This window comes from Pan paniscus, chromosome 9, assembly GCF_029289425.2.
Source record: "Pan paniscus chromosome 9, NHGRI_mPanPan1-v2.0_pri, whole genome shotgun sequence".
In the NCBI taxonomy this organism is placed as follows: domain Eukaryota; kingdom Metazoa; phylum Chordata; class Mammalia; order Primates; family Hominidae; genus Pan; species Pan paniscus.
Genome location: NC_073258.2, coordinates 60,497,292 through 60,517,443, shown reverse-complemented (window position 1 = coordinate 60,517,443; position 20,152 = coordinate 60,497,292). Strand labels below are relative to the sequence as shown.

Here is a 20,152-nt window from a genome sequence, read left to right as displayed (position 1 = left end):
ATGGTTAAGTGTCTGGTAAGTTTTGATAAATTTTAACTTTTTACAACAGTGTTAGGAGATGAGGCCCAATGAAATGTGATTAGGCTATGAAGGTGGAGAGAATGGATTAATGCCATTATCAAGGGAGAGAGTTCATTATAAAAGGGGAAGTTGGCCCTCTTTTACTCTCTCTCTTGCCCTCTTTTTGCCCTTCTGTCATGGTATGACACAGCAAGAAAGCCCTTGCCAGATGTTAGCCCCTTGATCTTAGAATTCCCAGCCTCCAGAACTGTAAGCCAATAAATTTCTATTCATTATAAATTTTTTAAAAATTAACTTTTTATAATAGATCTTTGTATATTTTGTGATAACAAATGATAAAATAGACTAATATCTGTATATATTTTATGTGGTGACATACCTAACTTTGTCTGAATATTTTTGATATTTCTAGGTTATGTAGTTTATTTGGAATTGTTCTCAAATTGTTACAGATCTCTAAAATATTTTCCACTGTACTTATTGAAAAGAAATTCATGTATAAGTGGAGCTGCATAGTTCAAATCCATGTTGTTCAAGGGTCAACTGTATAGAGAAATGACAGAATTTTCTTAATTTAGCATATCTTCAAATCCCATGTATTTGTAAAACAGTTACACAAGAAATTAAGACATTTTAGGTGATATCATACTAATTATGCTTATTTACTGTCTTTGTCCCCAAAGACAGCACGATAGTTATCTAAAAAATTTTCAGTAAAGTTTCATGATTGTATATATGAAAGACACAAATTAACTCAACATTGATGATTCAAGGTTTTATATTTAGCCAGTTTCATGACTGAAAATAATAGTGTTTCTTTTTCTTTTCTGGGAATAAACCCATTTCCTTCTCATTTCTTTTTCTCAGCAGATGGCACCAAGCAGATCCATGGAAGTGAGTGGGAACCACACCTCTGTGGCCATGTTTGTTCTCCCAGGACTCTCAGATGAAAAAGAGCTGCAGCTCATCCTCTTTCCAGTCTTCCTGGTGATCTACCTTGTGACCCTGATTTGGAACATGGGTCTTATCATCCTCATCAGAATAGACTCTCACCTGAACACACCCATGTACTTTTTTCTCAGTTTCCTCTCATTTACAGACATCTGCTATTCTTCTACCATCAGCTCAAGGATGCTTTCAGACTTCTTAAAAGATAAGAAGACAATTTCCTTCCTTGCCTGTGCCACTCAGTATTTTCTTGGGGCCTGGATGAGTCTGGCTGAGTGCTGCCTCTTGGTCATCATGGCCTGTGACAGATACGTGGCCATTGGCAGCCCCCTGCAGTACTCAGCAATCATGGTCCCTAGTATCTGTTGGAAGATGGTAGCTGGAGTCTGTGGGGGTGGATTCCTTAGTAGCTTAGTTCATACAGTCCCTTGCTTTAATCTCTACTACTGTGGGCCAAATATCATTCAACATTTCTTCTGTAACACACTTCAGATTATTTCCTTGTCTTGCTCCAACCCCTTTATCAGCCAAATGATTCTTTTTCTGGAAGCTATTTTTGTTGGGTTGGGCTCTTTGCTTGTTATCCTTTTGTCTTATGGTTTCATTGTAGCTTCCATACTGAAAATATCATCAACGAAATGTTGTGCCAAGGCCTTCAATACCTGTGCCTCCCACCTGGCAGCTGTGGCTCTCTTCTATGGCACAGCCCTTTCTGTGTACATGCATCCTAGCTCTAGCCACTCCATGAAGTAGGACAAGGTGCTCTCAGTGTTCTATGTTATACTTATCCCCATGTTAAACTCTCTGATCTATAGTTTGAGGAACAAGGAAATCAAAGAGGCCCTCAAGAGGGTGACAAATGGAGCAACATATTTACATTAGTAAGAACAACATTTGGGTAGATATTGTTATTTCTATAACGAAGATAGAAACAAGAATATATAAGTGACTCTTCGTATGTCACAAAAATAGCTAGGTAGAGAGAAGAAGTACAAACTTTACTTCCTGGATTTCTGGTGCCATTGTAGTCAGCCACCACCAAGTGATCTGTTTGAGACAGTGTCACTGAGATTGATTACAATTTAAAAAGTCAGTTTCCATGATGAGAACCCGGGTAGATTAAACCTTAAAAGGTGATTATGTTTTTGAGAACAAACGGCTGGTAAATATTATGTGTAGAGAAATGACAAGAACTTAGGATGCCATACTGTGTTTTCTTCATTTATTTTCTTTTCTTTTTTAACTTTTATTTTAGGTTCAGAGAACATGTGCAGGTTTGTTACATAGGTAAACTCATGTCATGGGGGTGTGTTGTATAGATTATTTTGTCACCCAGATACTAAACCTGGTACCCAATAGTTATTTTTTCTGTTCCTCTCCTTCCTCTCACCCTACACCCTCATTAGGACCTGGTGTCTGTTGTTCCCTTGTTAGTGTTCATGAATTCTCATCATTTAGCTCCCACTTATAGGTGAGAGCATGTGGCATTTGGTTTTCTGTTTCTGTGTTACTTTGCTAAACATAATGGTCTCCAGCTTCATCCATGTTCCCACAAAAGCCATAATCTCATTCTTTTTTCATGGTTACATAGTATTCCATGGTGTATATGTACCACATTTTCTTTATCCAGTCTGTCTTTGATGGGCATTTAGATTTCATGTCTTTGCTATCGCGAGTAGTGCTGCGATGAACATTCGTGTGCATGTGTCTTTATGGTAGAATGACTTATGTTCCTCTAAGGATATACTCAGTAATGGGATTGCTGGGTCAAATGGTAGTTCTGTTTTCAGCTCTTTGGGGAATCACCATACTGCTTTCCATAATGGTTAAACCAATGTATGCTCCCACCAACAGTGTATAAGTGCTCCATTTTCTCTGCAACCTTGCCAGCATCTGTTATTTTTTTTTACTTTTTACTAGTAGCCATTCTGACTGGTGTGAGATGGTATCTCATTGTGGTTTTGATGTGCATTTCTCTGATGATCAGTGATGATGAACGCCTTTTCATATACCTGTTGGCCATTTTTATTTTCTTTGGATGAATGTATACTCAGGTCTTATGTCCATTTTAAAAATCAGGTTGTATTTTTTTTTTGCTATTAAATATTATGACTTATAAATATTAGGTATTAACTCTTATCTGCTATATAGTTTGCAACATTTTCCCCCAATTTATGGGTTGCTTTTTAATTTTGTTGACTGCTTCTTTTGCTGTGCAGAAGCTTTTTAGTTTGATGTAGTTCCATTTATTTCTTTTTGCTTTTGTATTTTGAGCTTTTGATTTGCTATTCAGAAAAATAATTGCAAAGGCCAATGTCAAAGAGCTTTTCCCCTATATTTTCTTATAAGAGTTTCAGGTCTTACATCTAGGTCTTTAATCCATTTTCAATTGATTTTTGTATATGATGTAACATAAAGGTCCAAATTCATTTTTTGCATGAGAAAATCTAGTTTTCTCAGCACTATTTATTAAAGAGACCATCCTTTCCTCATTGTGCCTTTTGGTGCCCTTGTAAAAAATTAGATGACCATAGAGCCAATGAGGAGGCAGCTAGTAAGCATTTCAGCTCCACAGAATCTAAACTTGATTTTTGAATTTAAGTGAAGTAACAAGATTATTTGAGAGACCTCTAAAAGGCATTAACACAATGAAAATACCTATGCACACATCCTTATGTACATGTATAATCGTCTTCATATAGAGTCTGAGAAGAAAAATTGTTGGGTCAAATGATGGCTTATTAGAAGCATTTTCAGCATGCCTCACCTATCTTGGAGAACCAAAACAACAATGACAACATAAATATATTATCCAAGAAGGAACATGGGAGTTCAACAGAGGTAAAACAGGCAGCCTGCATGGCCAGGACTGGTCAAAAACTGGGAGTGAATCTCCAGTATGGGAGAGGGTGAGTGAATGTTTTTCTGTGGGTCTATTTTCCCACTGATGAAACTATACAATCCAGGACATGGGCAAGCACTTTGGCGCACCAAATCCTTGAATCTAACTTAGGGAGCAGCTGGGATATTGTGAGAAGGAACTACTGCAGGGAGTGTCTCTCTCTTCCTCAGACTTATGCAGCCACAGTAAGGCACCATTTTTGATCCTATCTCTTAAAAAAATTGTGCATGATCCTGGGAACCAAAAACAGCAGTCTTCAGCATTAGGGAGACTTGGACTGTAGCTTGGGGAACCACCGCTTGAGTGGAAAAGTGCTCTCACAACCAGAACTGAGAACCAAGCATGGCAAGAACTTCAGCTGCTGGTTCTGGAACTGGGCAAACATCTCAGACATGAGCAGGATAAGAATTGATGTAGAGACTTGGTGCTGAGCTCACAGCAGCTCCTATGGCTTGGGGCTGAATTACAGGGTGAGTGAGAACTGCTGGGACTGACTAAACATCTGGGTCAGCTACCACAGCCAGGACAGGGGAAGAGGCCCTTTTGGGACTGGGGCATGAGAGGGCACAAACCCCCAACTCACTGATCAAAGCAGTAATTACGGGGACCAGCACCATCCCCCAGTGGCAGAACATCAACACAACAGTGATCACCTTTCACCCAAGCATTTCACCAGACGACTGAGGACCATCCCACTCCCTAGTCACAGCTGGTGCATGCACACCCTGTTAGGGAACCTCAGAGCAAGATTGCCTGCTCTGGGTCCACCCAGTTTTAATACCCCCTGAGATTGTAGGATCTAGGCTTCTGGATGTTTCACAGCTCAGTCCACCACTTGAGACACCTGGGTACTTCTCCCAGGGCACAAAGTTTGGAATACTGCTACCAGCTTGGCTAGCTCCAACTTGCAACTGTCATCTATTGGCCTGGAGGCTGGCTTGAGCAGTCCATTTCAACCACTTCCAGTAAAAAAGTACAGTGTGTGGAAACTAGAAGGACATCTTACTACCACTGACTGCCACCACCATCACCCACTATACCCAAGCAACCCAGGAGCAAAATAACCCACTCCCTTACCCAGTACACTGCTATTACAAGCAGCATCCAGAAACATCATTCAGAGGCCACAGAATTGATCTTCCTGGATCCACCAACACAGGTGTTAGCATATGCTTCCCCACATCACAAGGATAGACATGCTTAATTCACCATCGCTTAATCTGAAGATGGATGAATCTGGTATTCAAACTGGAGCACAAGTTCACCACTACTCCCATAAATAACTGTACCCTAACACACTGAGGCTAGCCAAATATCATACAGCATCTTCACTGTTGCATACACCCAGGAGTAAAGCCAGAAGTCTACACCCAATCAACAGAGTTGTCACATCTTTAAGAAAAAAGTTCTCCCCTAAGTAAAGTAAATTCAAAAATAAAAAGAACTGTTACATCAGGTATGCAGAAACCAACCTAAAAACACGGGATACATGAAAAAGCTAGGTAACCCTCTCAGCCTCAAAACCACACCCTCAGGGGTGGAGCCAAGATGGTCAAATAGGAACAGCTCCAGTCTACAGCTCCCAGCATGAGCGATGCAGAAGACAGGTGATTTCTGCATTTCTAACTGAGGTACTGGGTTCATCTCACTGGGGAATGTTGGAAAGTGGGTGCAGGACAGTGGGTGCAGTGCACTGAGCATGAGCTGAAGCAGGGTGAAGCATCAACTCACCTGGGAAGCACAAGAGGTCAGGGATTTCCCTTTCCTAGTCAAAGAAAGGGGTGACAGATGGTAGCTGGAAAATCAGGTCACTCCCACCCTAATACTGCACTTTTCCAATGGTCTTAGCAAATGGCACACCAGGAGATTATATCCCGTGCATGGCTCGGAGGGTCCTACACCCACGGAGCCTCACTCTTGCTAGCACAGCAGTCTGAGATCAAACTGCAAGGCGGCAGTGAGGCTGGGGGAGGGGCGCTCACCATTGCCAAGGCTTGAGTAGGTAAACAAAGTGGCCAGGAAGCTCGAACTGGGTGGAGCCCACCACAGCTCAAGGAGGCCTGCCTGCCTCTGTAGACTCCAACTCTGGGGGCAGGGCATAGCCAAACAAAAGACAGCAGAATCCTCTGCAGACTTCAATGTCCCTGTCTGACAGCTTTGAAGAGAGTAGTGGTTCTCCCAGCACACAGTTGGAGATCTGAGAACTGACCGACTGCCTCCTCAAGTGGGTCCCTGAACCCCAAGTAGCCTAACTGGGAGGCACCCCCCAGTGGGGGCAGACTGACACATCACACACCTGGGTACTCCTCTGAGACAAAACTTCCAGAGGAACGATCAGGCAGCAACATTTGCTGCTCACCAATATCCGCTGTTCTGCAGCCTCTGCTGCTGATACCCAGGCAAACAGGGTCTGGAGTGGACCTCCAGCAAACTCCAACAGACCTGCAGCTGAGGGTCCTGACTCTTAGAAGGAAAACTAACAAACAGAAAGGACATCCACACCAAAACCCCATCTGTACATCACCATCATCAAAGACCAAAGGTAGATAAAACCACAAAGATGGGGAAAAAACAGAGCAGAAAAACTGGGAACTCTAAAAATCAGAGTGCCTCTCCTCCTCCAAAGGAAGACAGCTCCTCACCAGCAATGGAACAAAGCTGGATGGAGAATGAGTTTAATGAGTTGAAAGAAGAAGGCTTCAGAAGATCAAACTACTCCAAGCTAAAGGAGGAAGTTCGAACCCATGGCAAAGAAGTTAAAAACCTTGAAAAAAAATTAGATGAATGGCTAACTAGAATAACCAATGGAGACTAGTCCTTAAAGGACCTGACGGAGCTGAAAACCAAGGCACAAGAACTATGTGACAAATGCACAAGCCTCAGTAGCTGATTCAATCAACTGGAAGAAAGGGTATCAGTGATGGAAGATCAAATGAATGAAATGAAGCGAGAAGAGAAGTTTAGAGAAAAAAGAATAAAGCGAAACAAACAAAGCCTCCAAGAAATATGGGATTATGTGAAAAGACCAAATCTATGTCTGATTGGTGTACCTGAAAGTGACAGGGAGAATGGAACCAAGTTGGAAAACACTCTGCAGGATATTATCCAAGAGAACTTCCCCAATCTAGCAAGGCAGGCCAACATTCAAATTCAGGAAATACAGAGAATGCCACAAAGATACTCCTTGAGAAGAGCAACTCCAAGACACATAACTGTCAGATTCACCAAAGTTGAAATGAAGGAAAAATGTTAAGGGCAGCCAGAGAGAAAGTTCGGGTTACCCACAAAGGGAAGCCCATCAGACTAACAGCTGATCTCTCAGCAGAAACTTTACAAGCCAGAAGAAAGTGGGGGCCAATATTCAACATTCTTCAAGAAAAGAATTTTCAAACCAGAATTTCATATCCAGCCAAACTAAGCTTCATAAGTGAAGCAGAAATAAAATATTTTACAGACAAGCAAATGCTGAGAGATTTTGTCACCACCAGGCCTGCCCTAAAAGAGCTCCTGAAGGAAGTGCTAAACATGGAAAGGAAGAACCGATACCAGCTACTGCAAAAACGTGCCAAATTGTAAAGACCATCGAGGATAGGAAGAAACTGCATCAACCAACGAGCAAAATAACCAGCTAACATCATAATGCCAGGATTAAATTCACACATAACAATATTAACCTTAAATGCAAATGGGGTAAATGCCCCAATTAAAAGACACAGACTGGCAAATTAGATAAAGAGTCAAGACCCATCAGTGTGCTGTATTCAGGAAACCCATCTCACGTGCAGAGACACACATAGGTTCAAAATAAAGGGATGGAGGAAGATCTACCAAGCAAATGGAAAACAAAAAAAGGCAGGGGTTGCAATCCTAGTCTCTGATAAAGCAGACTTTAAACCAACAAAGATCAAAAGAGACAAAGAAGGCCATTACATAATGGTAAAGGGATCAATTCAACAAGAAGAGCTAACTATCCTAAATATATATGCACCCAATACAGGAGCACCCAGATTCATAAACCAAGTCCTTAGAGACTTACAAAGAGACTTAGACTCCCACACAATAATAGCAGGAGACTTTGACACCCCACTGTCAACATTAGACAGATCAACAAGACAGAAAGTTAACAAGGATATCCAGCAATTGAACTCAGCTCTGCACCAAGTGGACCTAATAGACATCTACAGAACTCTCCATCCCAAATCAACAAAATATAAATTCTTCTCAGCAGCACAGCACACTTATTCCAAAATTGACCACATAGTTGGAAGTAAAGCACTCCTCAGCAAATGTAAAAGAACAGAAATTATAACAAACTGTCTCTCAGACCACAGTGCAATCAAACTAGAACTCAGGATTAAGAAACTCACTTAAAACTGCTCAACTACATGGAAACTGAACAACTTGCTCCTGAATGACTACTGGGTAAATAACAAAATGAAGGCAGGAATAAAGATGTTCTTTGAAACCAATGAGAACAAAGACACAACATACCAGAATCTCTGGGACACATTCAAAGCAGTGTGCAGAGGGAAATTTATAGCACTAAATGCCCACAAGAGAAAGTAGGAAAGATCTAAACCTAAAATTGACACCCTAACATCACAAATAAAAGAACTAGAGAAGCAAGACCAAACACATTCAAAAGCTAGCAGAAGGCAAGAAATAACTAAGATCAGAGCAGAACTGAAGGAAATAGAGACACAAAAAACCATTTGAAAAATCAATGAATCCAGGAGCTGGTTTTTTGAAAAGGTCAACAAAATTGATAGACTGTTAGCAAAACTAATAAAGAAGAAAACAGAGAAGAATCAAAGGATGCAATAAAAAATGATAAAGGGGATATCACCACTGATCCCACAGAAATACAAACTAACATCAGAGAATAGTATAAACACCTCTATGCAAATAAACCAGAAAATCTAGAAGAAATGGATAAATTCCTGGACACATACAACCTCCCAAGACTAAACAAGGAAGGAGTTGCATCTCTGAATAGACCAATAACAGGCTCTGAAATTGAGGCAATAATTAATAGCTTACCAACCAAAAAAAGTACAGGACCAGATGGATTCACAGCCGAATTCTACCAGAGGTACAAGGAGGAGCTGGTACCATTCTTTCTGAAACTATTCCAATCAGTAGAAAAAGAGAGAATCCTCCCTAACTCATTTTATGAAGCCAGCATCATCATGATCCCAAAGCCTGGCATAGACACAATAAAAAAAGAGAATTTTAGACTGATATCCCTGATGAACATCAATGCAAAAATCCTCAATAAAATACTGGCAAACCGAATCCAGCAGCACGTCAAAAAGCTTATCCACCATGATCAAGTGGACTTCATCCCTGGGGTGCAAAGCTGTTCAACATATGAAAATCAATAAACGTAACCCAGCATATAAAAAGAACCAATGACAAAAACCGTATGATTATCTCAATAGATGCAGAAATGGCCTTTGACAAAATTCAACAACCTTCATGCTAAAAACTCTCAATAAATTAGGTATTGATGGGATGTATCTCAAAATAATAAGAGCTATCTATGACAAACCCACAGCCAATATCATACTGAATGGGCAAAAACTGGAAGCGTTCCCTTTGAAAACTGGCACAAGACAGGGATGCCCTCTCTCACCACTCCTATTCAACATAGTGTTGGAAGTTCTGGCCAGGGCAATCAGGCAGGAGAAGGAAATAAAGGGTATTCAATTAGGAAAAGAGGAAGTCAAACTGTCCCTGTTTGCAGATGACATAATTGTATATCTAGAAAACCACATCGTCTCAGCCCAAAATCTCCTTAAGCTGATAGGTAATTTCAGCAAAGTCTCAGGATACAAAACCAATGTGCAAAAATCACAAGCATTCTTATACACCAATAACAGACAAACAGACAGCCAAATCATGATTGAACTCCCATTCACAATTGCTTCAAAGAGAGTAAAATACCTAGGAATCCAACTTACAAGGGACATGAAGGACCTCTTCAAGGAGAACTACAAACCACTACTCAATGAAATAAAAGAGGATACAAACAAATGGAAGAAATTTCCATGCTCATGGGTAGGAAGAATCAATATCATGAAAATGGCCATACTGCCCAAGGTAATTTATAGATTCAATGCCATCCCCATCAAGCTACCAATGACTTTCTTCACAGAATTGGAAAAAACTACTTTAAAGTTCATATGGAACCAAAAAAGAGCCCACATCGCCAAGTCAATACTAAGCCAAAAGAACAAAGCTGGAGCCATCATGCTACCTGACTTCAAACTATGCTCCAGGGCTACAATAAACAAAACAGCATGGTACTGGTACCAAAACAGAGATATAGACCAATGGAACAGAACAGAGCCCTCAGAAATAATGCCGCATATCTACTACCATCTGATCTTTGACAAAGCTGACAAAAACAAGAACTGGGGAAAGGATTCCCTATTTAATAAATGGTGCTGGGAAAACTGGCTAGTCATATGTAGAAAGCTGAAACTGGATCCCTTCCTTACACCTTATACAAAAATTAATTCAAGATGGATTAAAGACTTAAATGTGAGACCTAAAACCATAAAAACCCTACAAGAAAACCTAGCCAATACCATTCAGGACATAGGCAAGGGCAAGGACTTCATGACAGAAACACCAAAAGGAATGGCAACAAAAGCCAAAATTGACAAATGGGATCTAATTAAACTAAAGAGCTTCTGCACAGCGAAAGAAACTACCATCAGAGTCAATAGCAACCTACAGAATGGGAGAAAATTTTGCAATCTACTCATCTGACAAAGGGCTAATATCCAGAATCTACAATGAACTCCAACAAATTTATAAGAAAAAACAAACAACCCCATCAAAAAGTGGGTGAAGTATATGAACAGACACTTCTCAAAAGAAGACATTTATGCAGCCAAAAGACACATGAAAAAATGCCCATTATCACTGGCCATCAGAGAAATGCAAATCAAAACCACAATGAGATACCATCTCACACCAGTTAGAATGGCAATCATTAAAAAGTCAGGAAACCACAGGTGCTGGAGAGGATGTGGAGAAATAGGAACAGTTTTACACTGTTGGTAGGACTGTAAACTAGTTCAACCATTGTGGAAGTCAGTGTGGTGATTCCTCAGGGATCTAGAACTAGAAATACCATTTGACCCAGTAAACCCATTACTGGGTATATACCCAAAGGATTATAAATCCTGCTGCTGTAAAGACACATGCACATGTATGTTTATTGTGGCACTATTCACAATAGCAAAGACTTGGAACCAACCCAAATGTCCAACAATGATAGACTGGATTAAGAAAATGTGGCACATCACTTTGGGAGGCCGAGGCGGGCAGATCACGAGGTCAGGAGATCGAGACCATCCTGGCTAACACGGTGAAACCCCGTCTCTACTAAAAATACAAAAAATTAGCCGGGCGAGGTGGCGGGCGCCTGTAGTCCCAGCTACTCGGGAGGCTGAGGCAGGAGAATGGCGTGAACCTGGGGGGCAGAGCCTGCAGTGAGCTGAGAGTGCGCCACTGCACTCCAGCCAGGGCGACAGTGAGACTCTGTCTCAAAAAAAAAAAAAAAAAAAAAGAAAAAAGAAAATGTGGCACATATACACCATGAAATACTATGCAGCCATAAAAAATGATGAGTTCATGTCCTTTGTAGGGACATGGATGAAGCTGGAAACCATCATTCTCAGCAAACTATCACAAGGACAAAAAATCAAACACCGCATGTTCTCACTCATAGGTGGGAATTGAACAATGAGAACACAGGGACACAGGAAGGGGAACATCACACACTGGGACCTGTTGTGGGGTGGGGGGAGGGGGAGGGATAGCATTAGGAGATATACCTAATGTTGAATGACAAGTTAATGGGTGCAGCACACCAACATGGCACATGTATACATATGTAACAAACCTGCACGTTGTGCACATGTACCCTAAAACTTAAAGTATAATAAAAAACCACACCCTCAAAAAACCACAATAATTCTCCAGCAATAAGTGCTGAACACAAATAATTTCTAAAATTTCCAGATAAAAATTCAAAATATTGATTTTAAAGAAGCTCAATGAACTTCAAGAGAAATCTGAAAATCAATACAAAGAAATCAGAAAATCATTTTAAGATATGAATGAGTAATTTACCAAGGAGATAGATATCTTAAAAAAAACAGTAATTCTAGAACTGAAAATTTTATTGCAAGAATTACAAAATACATTTGAAGCCTTCAAGAATAGACTAGATTAAGCACAAGGAAGAATCAGAACTTGAAGATAGGTTTTAAAAATATAATACAGTCAGATAAAAATAAAATAGAATAAACAAAGCCTTCAAGACTTTTAAGACTATCTAAAATGACCTAAATAATAAATTATTGGTATTCCTGAGGAAAAAAGGTTAAGAAATTTATTAATGAAATAATGTATAAAAACCTCCCAAGTGTATCAAGAAATTCAGACATCTGAATAAAAGAAGCTCAGTGATCCCCAGAAAATTACAATGCCTAAATGAGTTTGCCATAGCATATTATTAGACTATCTAAAATCATATGAATGAACAAATTCTAAAATTGGCAAGAGAAAAACATCTAGTCATCTACAAAGGAAACTACTTCAGAATAACAGCAGACTTATCAGCAGAAACTTTGCTGGTAAGAAGGTAGTGAAATGACGTATTCCAAGTGTTGAAAGAAAAAAAGCAAACTAGTAGCCAAGAATTCTGTATACAGCAAGAATTAAGCTTCAGGAGAAATACTCTTTTCCAGATAAGCAAATGCTGATAGAATTTGCCACGACTAGATTAGAAATAGAAGAAATGATCAAAGGATTCCTAAACTTGAAAGTGAAAGAATGGTATTCACCATCATGAAAACACACAAACATAAATCTCATTGTTAATGCAATAATACAAAAGGGGAAGTGAAAAGAACAAAATGACACCACTACAGAATTCCACAAAACCAAAAATGAACAATGAGAAAAACAGAGAAAAGAGAATGTATAAAATAACTAGACAACAATTAATAATATGACAGGAACAAAACCTCACCTATCAATACTAACCTTGAACATAAAAGAATTAAACACTGCTTTTAAAAGGTATACATTGGTAAGATGGGTTAAAAAACATGACTTAACCATAAGCTGTCTACAACAAACTCATCTTATCTGTAAAGGCACATACAGACTGAAAGTAAAGCAGTGGAAAAAGATATTTCACACAAATGGAAACCAAGAGCAAGCAGAATTAGCTATAATTAGATAAAACAGGTTTTAAATTAAAAACAATAAAAGGATAAAGAAGATGATTATATAATGATAAAGGAAACAACTCAGCAAGAGAAAATAACAATTCTAAATAAGGAACTAGAAAAGTGAGATCAAACCAAATTCAAAATTAGCAGAAATAAAGAAATAACAATGATTACAGCAGAACTAAATGAAATAGAGACCAAAAATGATATAAAGGATAAATGAAACAAAAATTTGGTTTTTAAAATAATAAACAAAAATTGATAAGCCATTAGTGAGAATAACCAAGAGAGGACTCAAATAAAGACAATCACAAATGAAAAAGGAGATATTATAAGTAATACCACAGAAATACAAATATGTACATGAATTTAACTTATTGTTATCAAGCTGTATTACCAGCAAGCTGTGCTATCTTGGGACAATCCCTTAGCTTCTCTGGCCTCAGGTTCTCCACCTGAAATGGATAGTTTGGACTATAAGATCCCTAGGTTCCTATATCCTTTCCAGCTCAAATGACTCCAAAGTTAGTAAAGAAAATCTACAGTCACGAGACCATCATATAGACCATTGGGAAGTAGGGAATGAATCCAGTGGGGACATGGCAAAGTGGGGCATGAAATCTGCAGGGACAAAAGCTCCATGACAACGATGACACCAGAGAGCAAGTACCTGGAATGTTTTCTCCCTTGAATTGGCTTTTCCCCTTTATTCTCTGCTCTCAACAGCACGTTTAAGAAGATCTGAAGTTGTGGTCATCTCTTTTGCTGTGAGTGAACAGCAAGTTTTGTGGCCAAAATCATCCATCTTAGAGTGCAATGGGGCCCACATGGAAAATTCCTTTGTACGAGAAATAATTAATTTTAACCTTTGGCAAGAATTGTGTCTTTTTGAGGGATCTGGGTCAAGTTCACAGGGTAAGACTTAGAGGGAATTGTTGCTTCTCTGCTATCTAATTATCTCTGATTCTTTCAGTAAACAAGGTTTATGGTCCTCAGTCTCTCCCATTATTCAACTCTTCTCACTTCTTTGCTTCCATTTCCCCCACCTAGGGCTTTTCCTTGAGTTCTCTTTCTCCTTACAGAAATTTTCTGACCTCAATGAAAATAATAATCTCAACATAAAATTTCAAGTTATTACTCTGGGATGAAAAATAGGTGTTGAATTCCAGTTCTGCAATTTCTTAAGGATATGATTTGACCTCTGTTACTTTCTGTTTTTTTTTTTCCACCTGTTAAAAAATGAATTCTGTTTTGAAATAATATTGATTTAATTTTTATTTAAATACACAGCTTTGATTAATAATTTCTGAGTAGTAAGAGCCCAGTTGCATCACTGCAAGATGATATGAGAAAGTACTCATGTACAATTCCATTAGACCTTTTGAAATACTTCAAATGGCTCTCCATTGTTGTTTTTGGAGAACTTGGAGGTCTGGAGACACTAGCCTACATAATGTAGAAATCAGAAATACCCACTCTAAACACAGGTAGTTGGTCTTAGTTGGTCTAAGTATTCCTTTTCACCTTCTTTTATTTACAGTGCTCTTCATTCAACAACATTCCTGGTTTTACCGGATTTCGTATTCTGCACAATGCCACAAACTGACCATCTTCTTATTAGATCAGAATTGGAAAAGATTTGGATTGCCTACGACTAATATTTGTAGCAAAATCCCCAACCAATATTTACATTAGTCACTTTTTCTCCTGCAAATTTTCTAGGGAGATGGTGAACACATGCAAGAAATGTAATGAAAAAGATTGAGTGCATTTATCCTTTTTCTTTAGTTTACCAAACTTTAAAAAGATAAATTTTCAGGACAAATTTTATAATAAATAAGAAAAACAATCTATAAGGTTTTGCTCTTTTCTGGAAATGGTGGATTAAATAGAATATATTTAATTATGGCCTGTGTCACTGGAATGTAATAAAAATGTGAAGAATTACAAATTACAAATAATTGATCAACAGTTTGACTTTTTTCATTGAACTGTCCAATTACCTTTGTGTTTGGGGGATGTTGTCAATGACAGCTTATATTTTCAAAGTATTTTTATTAAATATAACTCATCTTGGATAAAATACCTGAGAAATTTTATTGACAACACTTTATTCTAATAGTAAACAGAAAGATTTCCAAGTTCATAAAACCACAATGAAAACAAAATAAACATAAGATCTTCTTAGTTATACGTCTAAATCTGGGTGAAAGAACCATTTATTAATGTGTTAGTATCAGTAACCATGATGCTTAGCATTAAGTAGTAAAACATCTCCACTAGTCCATGTGCTGTATGTAGTTACTGTTGTCATCTTAAGGGCACTTGGTGATGGTGCAACTTAAAAAGAAGCATCAGGAATTTATAATTCAGCTGAGTGTGAGATAACACAATAATAAAAGATAGAAACAAATACAATCATTTATTAATCATATTCTTGAGTGTAGGCTTGGAGAGAGTCTAATTTGGGAAGTAATTTTATTAAGAATTCTTTGACACTTGGGCATTAATTTCTCCCTTTTCCTTTTTTGCAGAGAGAAGTGGTGATGGGAATGATCATTGCTAACATTTATTAAATCCTTCCTGTTTTAAGCCCTTCATATCATTCAACACTTGCAACAACGCTACAAGGCAGTAACTATTAGCAGATTCATTTGTAAATGAGGCAACTGAGGTATAGAGAGGTAAATAACTTGCTAAACATCACAGAGATAGCAAGCAAAATTCAGGAAAGTCTCTCTCTCATTCTCTCTCTCTCATTCTCTCCACCCTCTACTAAATATTAAGGATTTATGTATCTTAATAATTAATTATAAATAAAGGAGTTGTAGAAAATTGAGAAAATACAGGTAATTATAAAGAAGAAAATAAAAATTATACCATTCATTACTTTTAACATTTGGCATTATAGCTGGCTCATATAGGGGTGGGGGTGTGTGTAAGAAAGAAAGTGAGAGAGATAATATAAACCAAATTTTTTTCCAGAAAGATAGAACAATTTGGTGCACGAATCACTGGTAATTTTAAAGTTATTTTTAAACCATAAAGGGCTTACTACACTGTCTTTTAAAATATTTTGTGATTATTATTTCCCAGTTCATTAATTGAATTTCAAATGTGTTTCATACAAGTGAATTTTTCTGTCATAACCAAATTTTAAATTGTTTTATTGTATATTTTTCCTATCATTTCTATTTGGTGTTATGTTTCAGAGATATCTTTCTCATCTCAAGATTACATAGACACTTATCTATTATCCCTCTAATATCTTTTACCCATAGTGAGTCAGGTCTTGCAACTTGCAAAGAACACACAAGTGCATGTGTCTTTTTGTAGAACCATTTGTTTTCTTTTGAATGTGTAACCAGTGATGGGATTGCTGGGTTGAATGGTAACTGTTTTAGGTTCTTTGAGAAATCTCAGAACTGCTTTCCACAGTGGCTGAACTAATTTACATTCCCACCAACACTGTATAAGCAGTCCCTTTGCTTTGAAGCTTTGCCAGCATCTGTGTTGTTTTTAATTTAATTTAATTTAATTATTATTATACTTTAAGTTTCAGGGTATATGTGCACAATGTGCAGGTTAGTTACATATGTATACATGTGCCATGCTGGTGTGCTGCACCCATTAACTCGTCATTTAACATTAGGTATATCTCCTAAAGCTATCCCTCCCCCATCCCACCACCCCACAACAGTCCCCAGAGTGTGATGTTCCCCTTCCTGTGTCCATGTGTTCTCATTGTTCAATTCCCACCTATGAGTGAGAACATGCGGTGTTTGGTTTTTTGTTCTTGTGCTAGTTTACTGAGAATGATGATTTCCAATTTCATCCATGTCCCTACAAAGGACATGAACTCATCATTTTTATGGCTGCATAGTATTTCATGGTGTATATGTGCCACATTTTCTTAATCCAGTCTATCATTGTTGGACATTTGGGTCGGTTCCAAGTCTTTGCTATTGTGAATAGTGCCACAATAAACATACGTGTGCATGTGTCTTTACAGCAGCATGATTTATAGTCCTTTGGGTATATACCCAGTAACGGGATGGCTGGGTCAAATGGTATTTCTAGTTCTAGATCCCTGAGGAATCGCCACACTGACTTCTACAAGGGTTGAACTAGTTTACAGTCCCACCAACAGTGTAAAAGTGTTCCTATTTCTCCACATCCTCTCCAGCACCTGTTGTTTCCTGACTTTTTAATGATTGCCATTCTAACTGGTGTGAGATGGTATCTCATTGTGGTTTTGATTTGCATTTCTCTGATGGCCAGTGATGGTGAGCATTTTTTCATGTGTTTTTTGGCTGCATAAATGTCTTCTTTTAAGAAGTGTCTGTTCATGTCCTTTGCCCACTTTTTGATGGGATTGTCTGTTTTTTCTTGTAAATTTGTTGGAGTTCATTGTAGATTCTGGATATTAGCCCTTTGTCAGATGAGTAGATTGCGAAAATTTTCTCCCATTTTGTGGGTTGCCTGTTCACTCTGATGGTAGTTTCTTTTGCTGTGCAGAAGCTCTTCAGTTTAATTAGATCCCATTTGTCAGTTTTGTCTTTTGTTGCCATTGCTTTTGGTGTTTTAGACATGAAGTCCTTGCCCATGTCTATGTCCTGAATGGTAATGCCCAGGTTTTCTTCTAGGGTTTTTATGGTTTTAGGTCTAAGGTTTAAGTCTTTAATCCATCTTGAATTGATTTTTGTATAAGGTGTAAGGAAGGGATCCAGTTTCAGCTTTCTACATATGGCTAGCCAGTTTTCCCAGCACCATTTATTAAATAGGGAATCTTTTCCCCATTGCTTGTTTTTCTCAGGTTTGTCAAAGATCTAATAGTTGTAGATATGTGGTGTTATTTCTGAGGGCTGTGTTCTGTTCCATTGATCTATATCTCTGTTTTGGTACCAGTACCATGCTCTTTTGGTTATTCTTCTAGATTTTCCAGTTTATTTGCATAGAGGTGTTTGTAGTATTCTCTGATGGTAGTTTGTATTTCTGTGGGATCGGTGCTGATAACCCCTTTATCATTTTTTATTGCATCTATTTGATTCTTCTCTCTTTTCTTCTTTATTAGTCTTGCTAGCGGTCTATCAATTTTGTTGATCCTTTCGAAAAACCAGCTCCTGGATTCATTAATTTTTTGAAGTGTTTTTTGTGTCTCTATCTCCTTCAGTTCTGCTCTGATCTTAGTTATTTCTTACCTTCTGCTAGTTTTGAATGTGTTTGCTCTTGCTTCTCTAATTCTTTTATTTGTGATGTTAGGGTGTCAATTTTGGATCTTTCCTGCTTTCTCTTGTGGGCATTTAGTGCTATAAATTTCCCTCTACACCCTGCTTTAAATGTGTCCTAGGGATTCTGGTACTTTGTGTCTTTGTTCTTATTGGTTTCAAAGAACATCTTTATTTCTTCCTTCATTTCATTATTTACCCAGTAGTCCTTCAGGGATAGGTTGTTCAGTTTCCATGTAGTTGTGTGGTTTTGAGTGAGTTTCTTAATCCTGAGTTCTAATTTGATTGCACTGTGGTCTGAGAGACAGTTTGTTGTGATTTCTGTTCTTTTACATTTGCTTAGGAGTGCTTTACTTCCAACTATGTGGTCAATTTTGGAATAGGTGTGGTGTGGTGCTGAAAAGAATGTATATTCTGTTGATTTTGGGTGGAGAGTTCCATAGATGTCTATTAGGTCTGCTTGGTGCAGAGCTGGGTTCAAGTCTTACGTATTCTTCTTAACCTTCTGTCTCATTGATCTGTCTAATATTGACATTGGGATTTTAAAGTCTCCCAATATTGTTGTGTGGGGGTGTAAGCCTCCTTGTGGTTCTCTAAGGACTTGGTTTATGAATCTGGGTGCTCTTGTATTGGGTGCATATATATTTAGGATAGTTAGCTCTTCTTGTTGAATTGATCCCTTTGCCATTATATAATGGTCTTCTTTGTCTCTTTTGATCTTTGTTGGTTTAAAGTCTGTTTTATCAGAGACTAGGATTGCAGCCCCTGGCTTTTTTGTTTTTGTTTTTGTTTTGATTTACTTGGTAGATTTTCCTCCATCCCTTTATTTTCAGCCTATGTGTGTCTGTGCATGTGAGATGGGTGTCCTGAATACTGCACACTTGCGGGTCTTGACTCCTTATCCAATTTGCCAGTCTGTGTCTTTTAATTGGGGCATTTAGCCCATTTACATTTAAGGTTAATATTGTTATGTGTGAAATTCATCCTGTCATTATGATGTTAGCTGGTTATTTTGCCCATTAGCTGATGCAGTTTCTTCCTAGCATTGATGGTCTTTACAATTTGGCATGTTTTTGCAGTGGCTGACACCCGTTGTTCCTTTCCATGTTTAATGCTTCCTTCAGGAGCTCTTGTAAGGCAGGTCTGGTGGTGAAAAACCTCTCAGCATTTGCTCATCTGTAAAGGATTTTATTTCTCCTTCACTTATGAAACTTAGTTTGGCTGCATATGAAATTCTGGGTTGAAAATTCTTTTCTTTAAGAATGTTGAATATTGGCCCCCACTCTCTACTGGCTTGTAGAATTTCTGGTGAGAGATCCACTGTTAGTCTGGTGGGCTTCCCTTTGTGGGTAATCTGACCTTTCTCTCTGGCTGCCCTTAACATTTTTTCCTTCATTTCCACCTTGGTGAATCTAACAATTATGTGTCTTGGGGTTGCCCTTCTCGAGGAGTTTCTTTGTGGCATTCTCTGTATTTCCTGAATTTGATTGTTGGCCTGCCTTCTAGGTTGGGGAATTTCTCCTGGATCATATCCTGAAGAGTGTTTTTCAACTTGGTTCCATTCTTCCCATCAGTTTTGGGTGCACCAATCAAATGTAGATTTGGTCTTTTCACATAGTCCCATATTTCTTGGAGTCTTTATTTGTTTCTTTTTACTCCTTTTCTCTAAACTTCTCTTCTCACTTTATTTCATTAATTTAACCTTCAATCACTTTCTTCCACTTGATCGAGTTGGCTACTGAAGCTTGTGCATTCATCACATAGTTCTCGTGCCATGGTTTTCAGCTCCATCAGGT

General features: G+C 38.4%; 1 protein-coding gene across 1 annotated transcript; it reads left to right on the top strand.

Moving 5' to 3' along the window:
* Positions 1–891: 891 nt before the first annotated feature.
* Positions 892–1,791, top strand: LOC129393431 (olfactory receptor 5A1-like). The gene has a single exon (XM_055095136.1). The coding sequence runs from the start codon at positions 892–894 to the stop codon at positions 1,720–1,722; it is 831 nt and encodes a 276-aa protein (XP_054951111.1). The 3' UTR covers positions 1,723–1,791.
* The last annotated feature ends 18,361 nt before the right edge of the window (positions 1,792–20,152 follow it).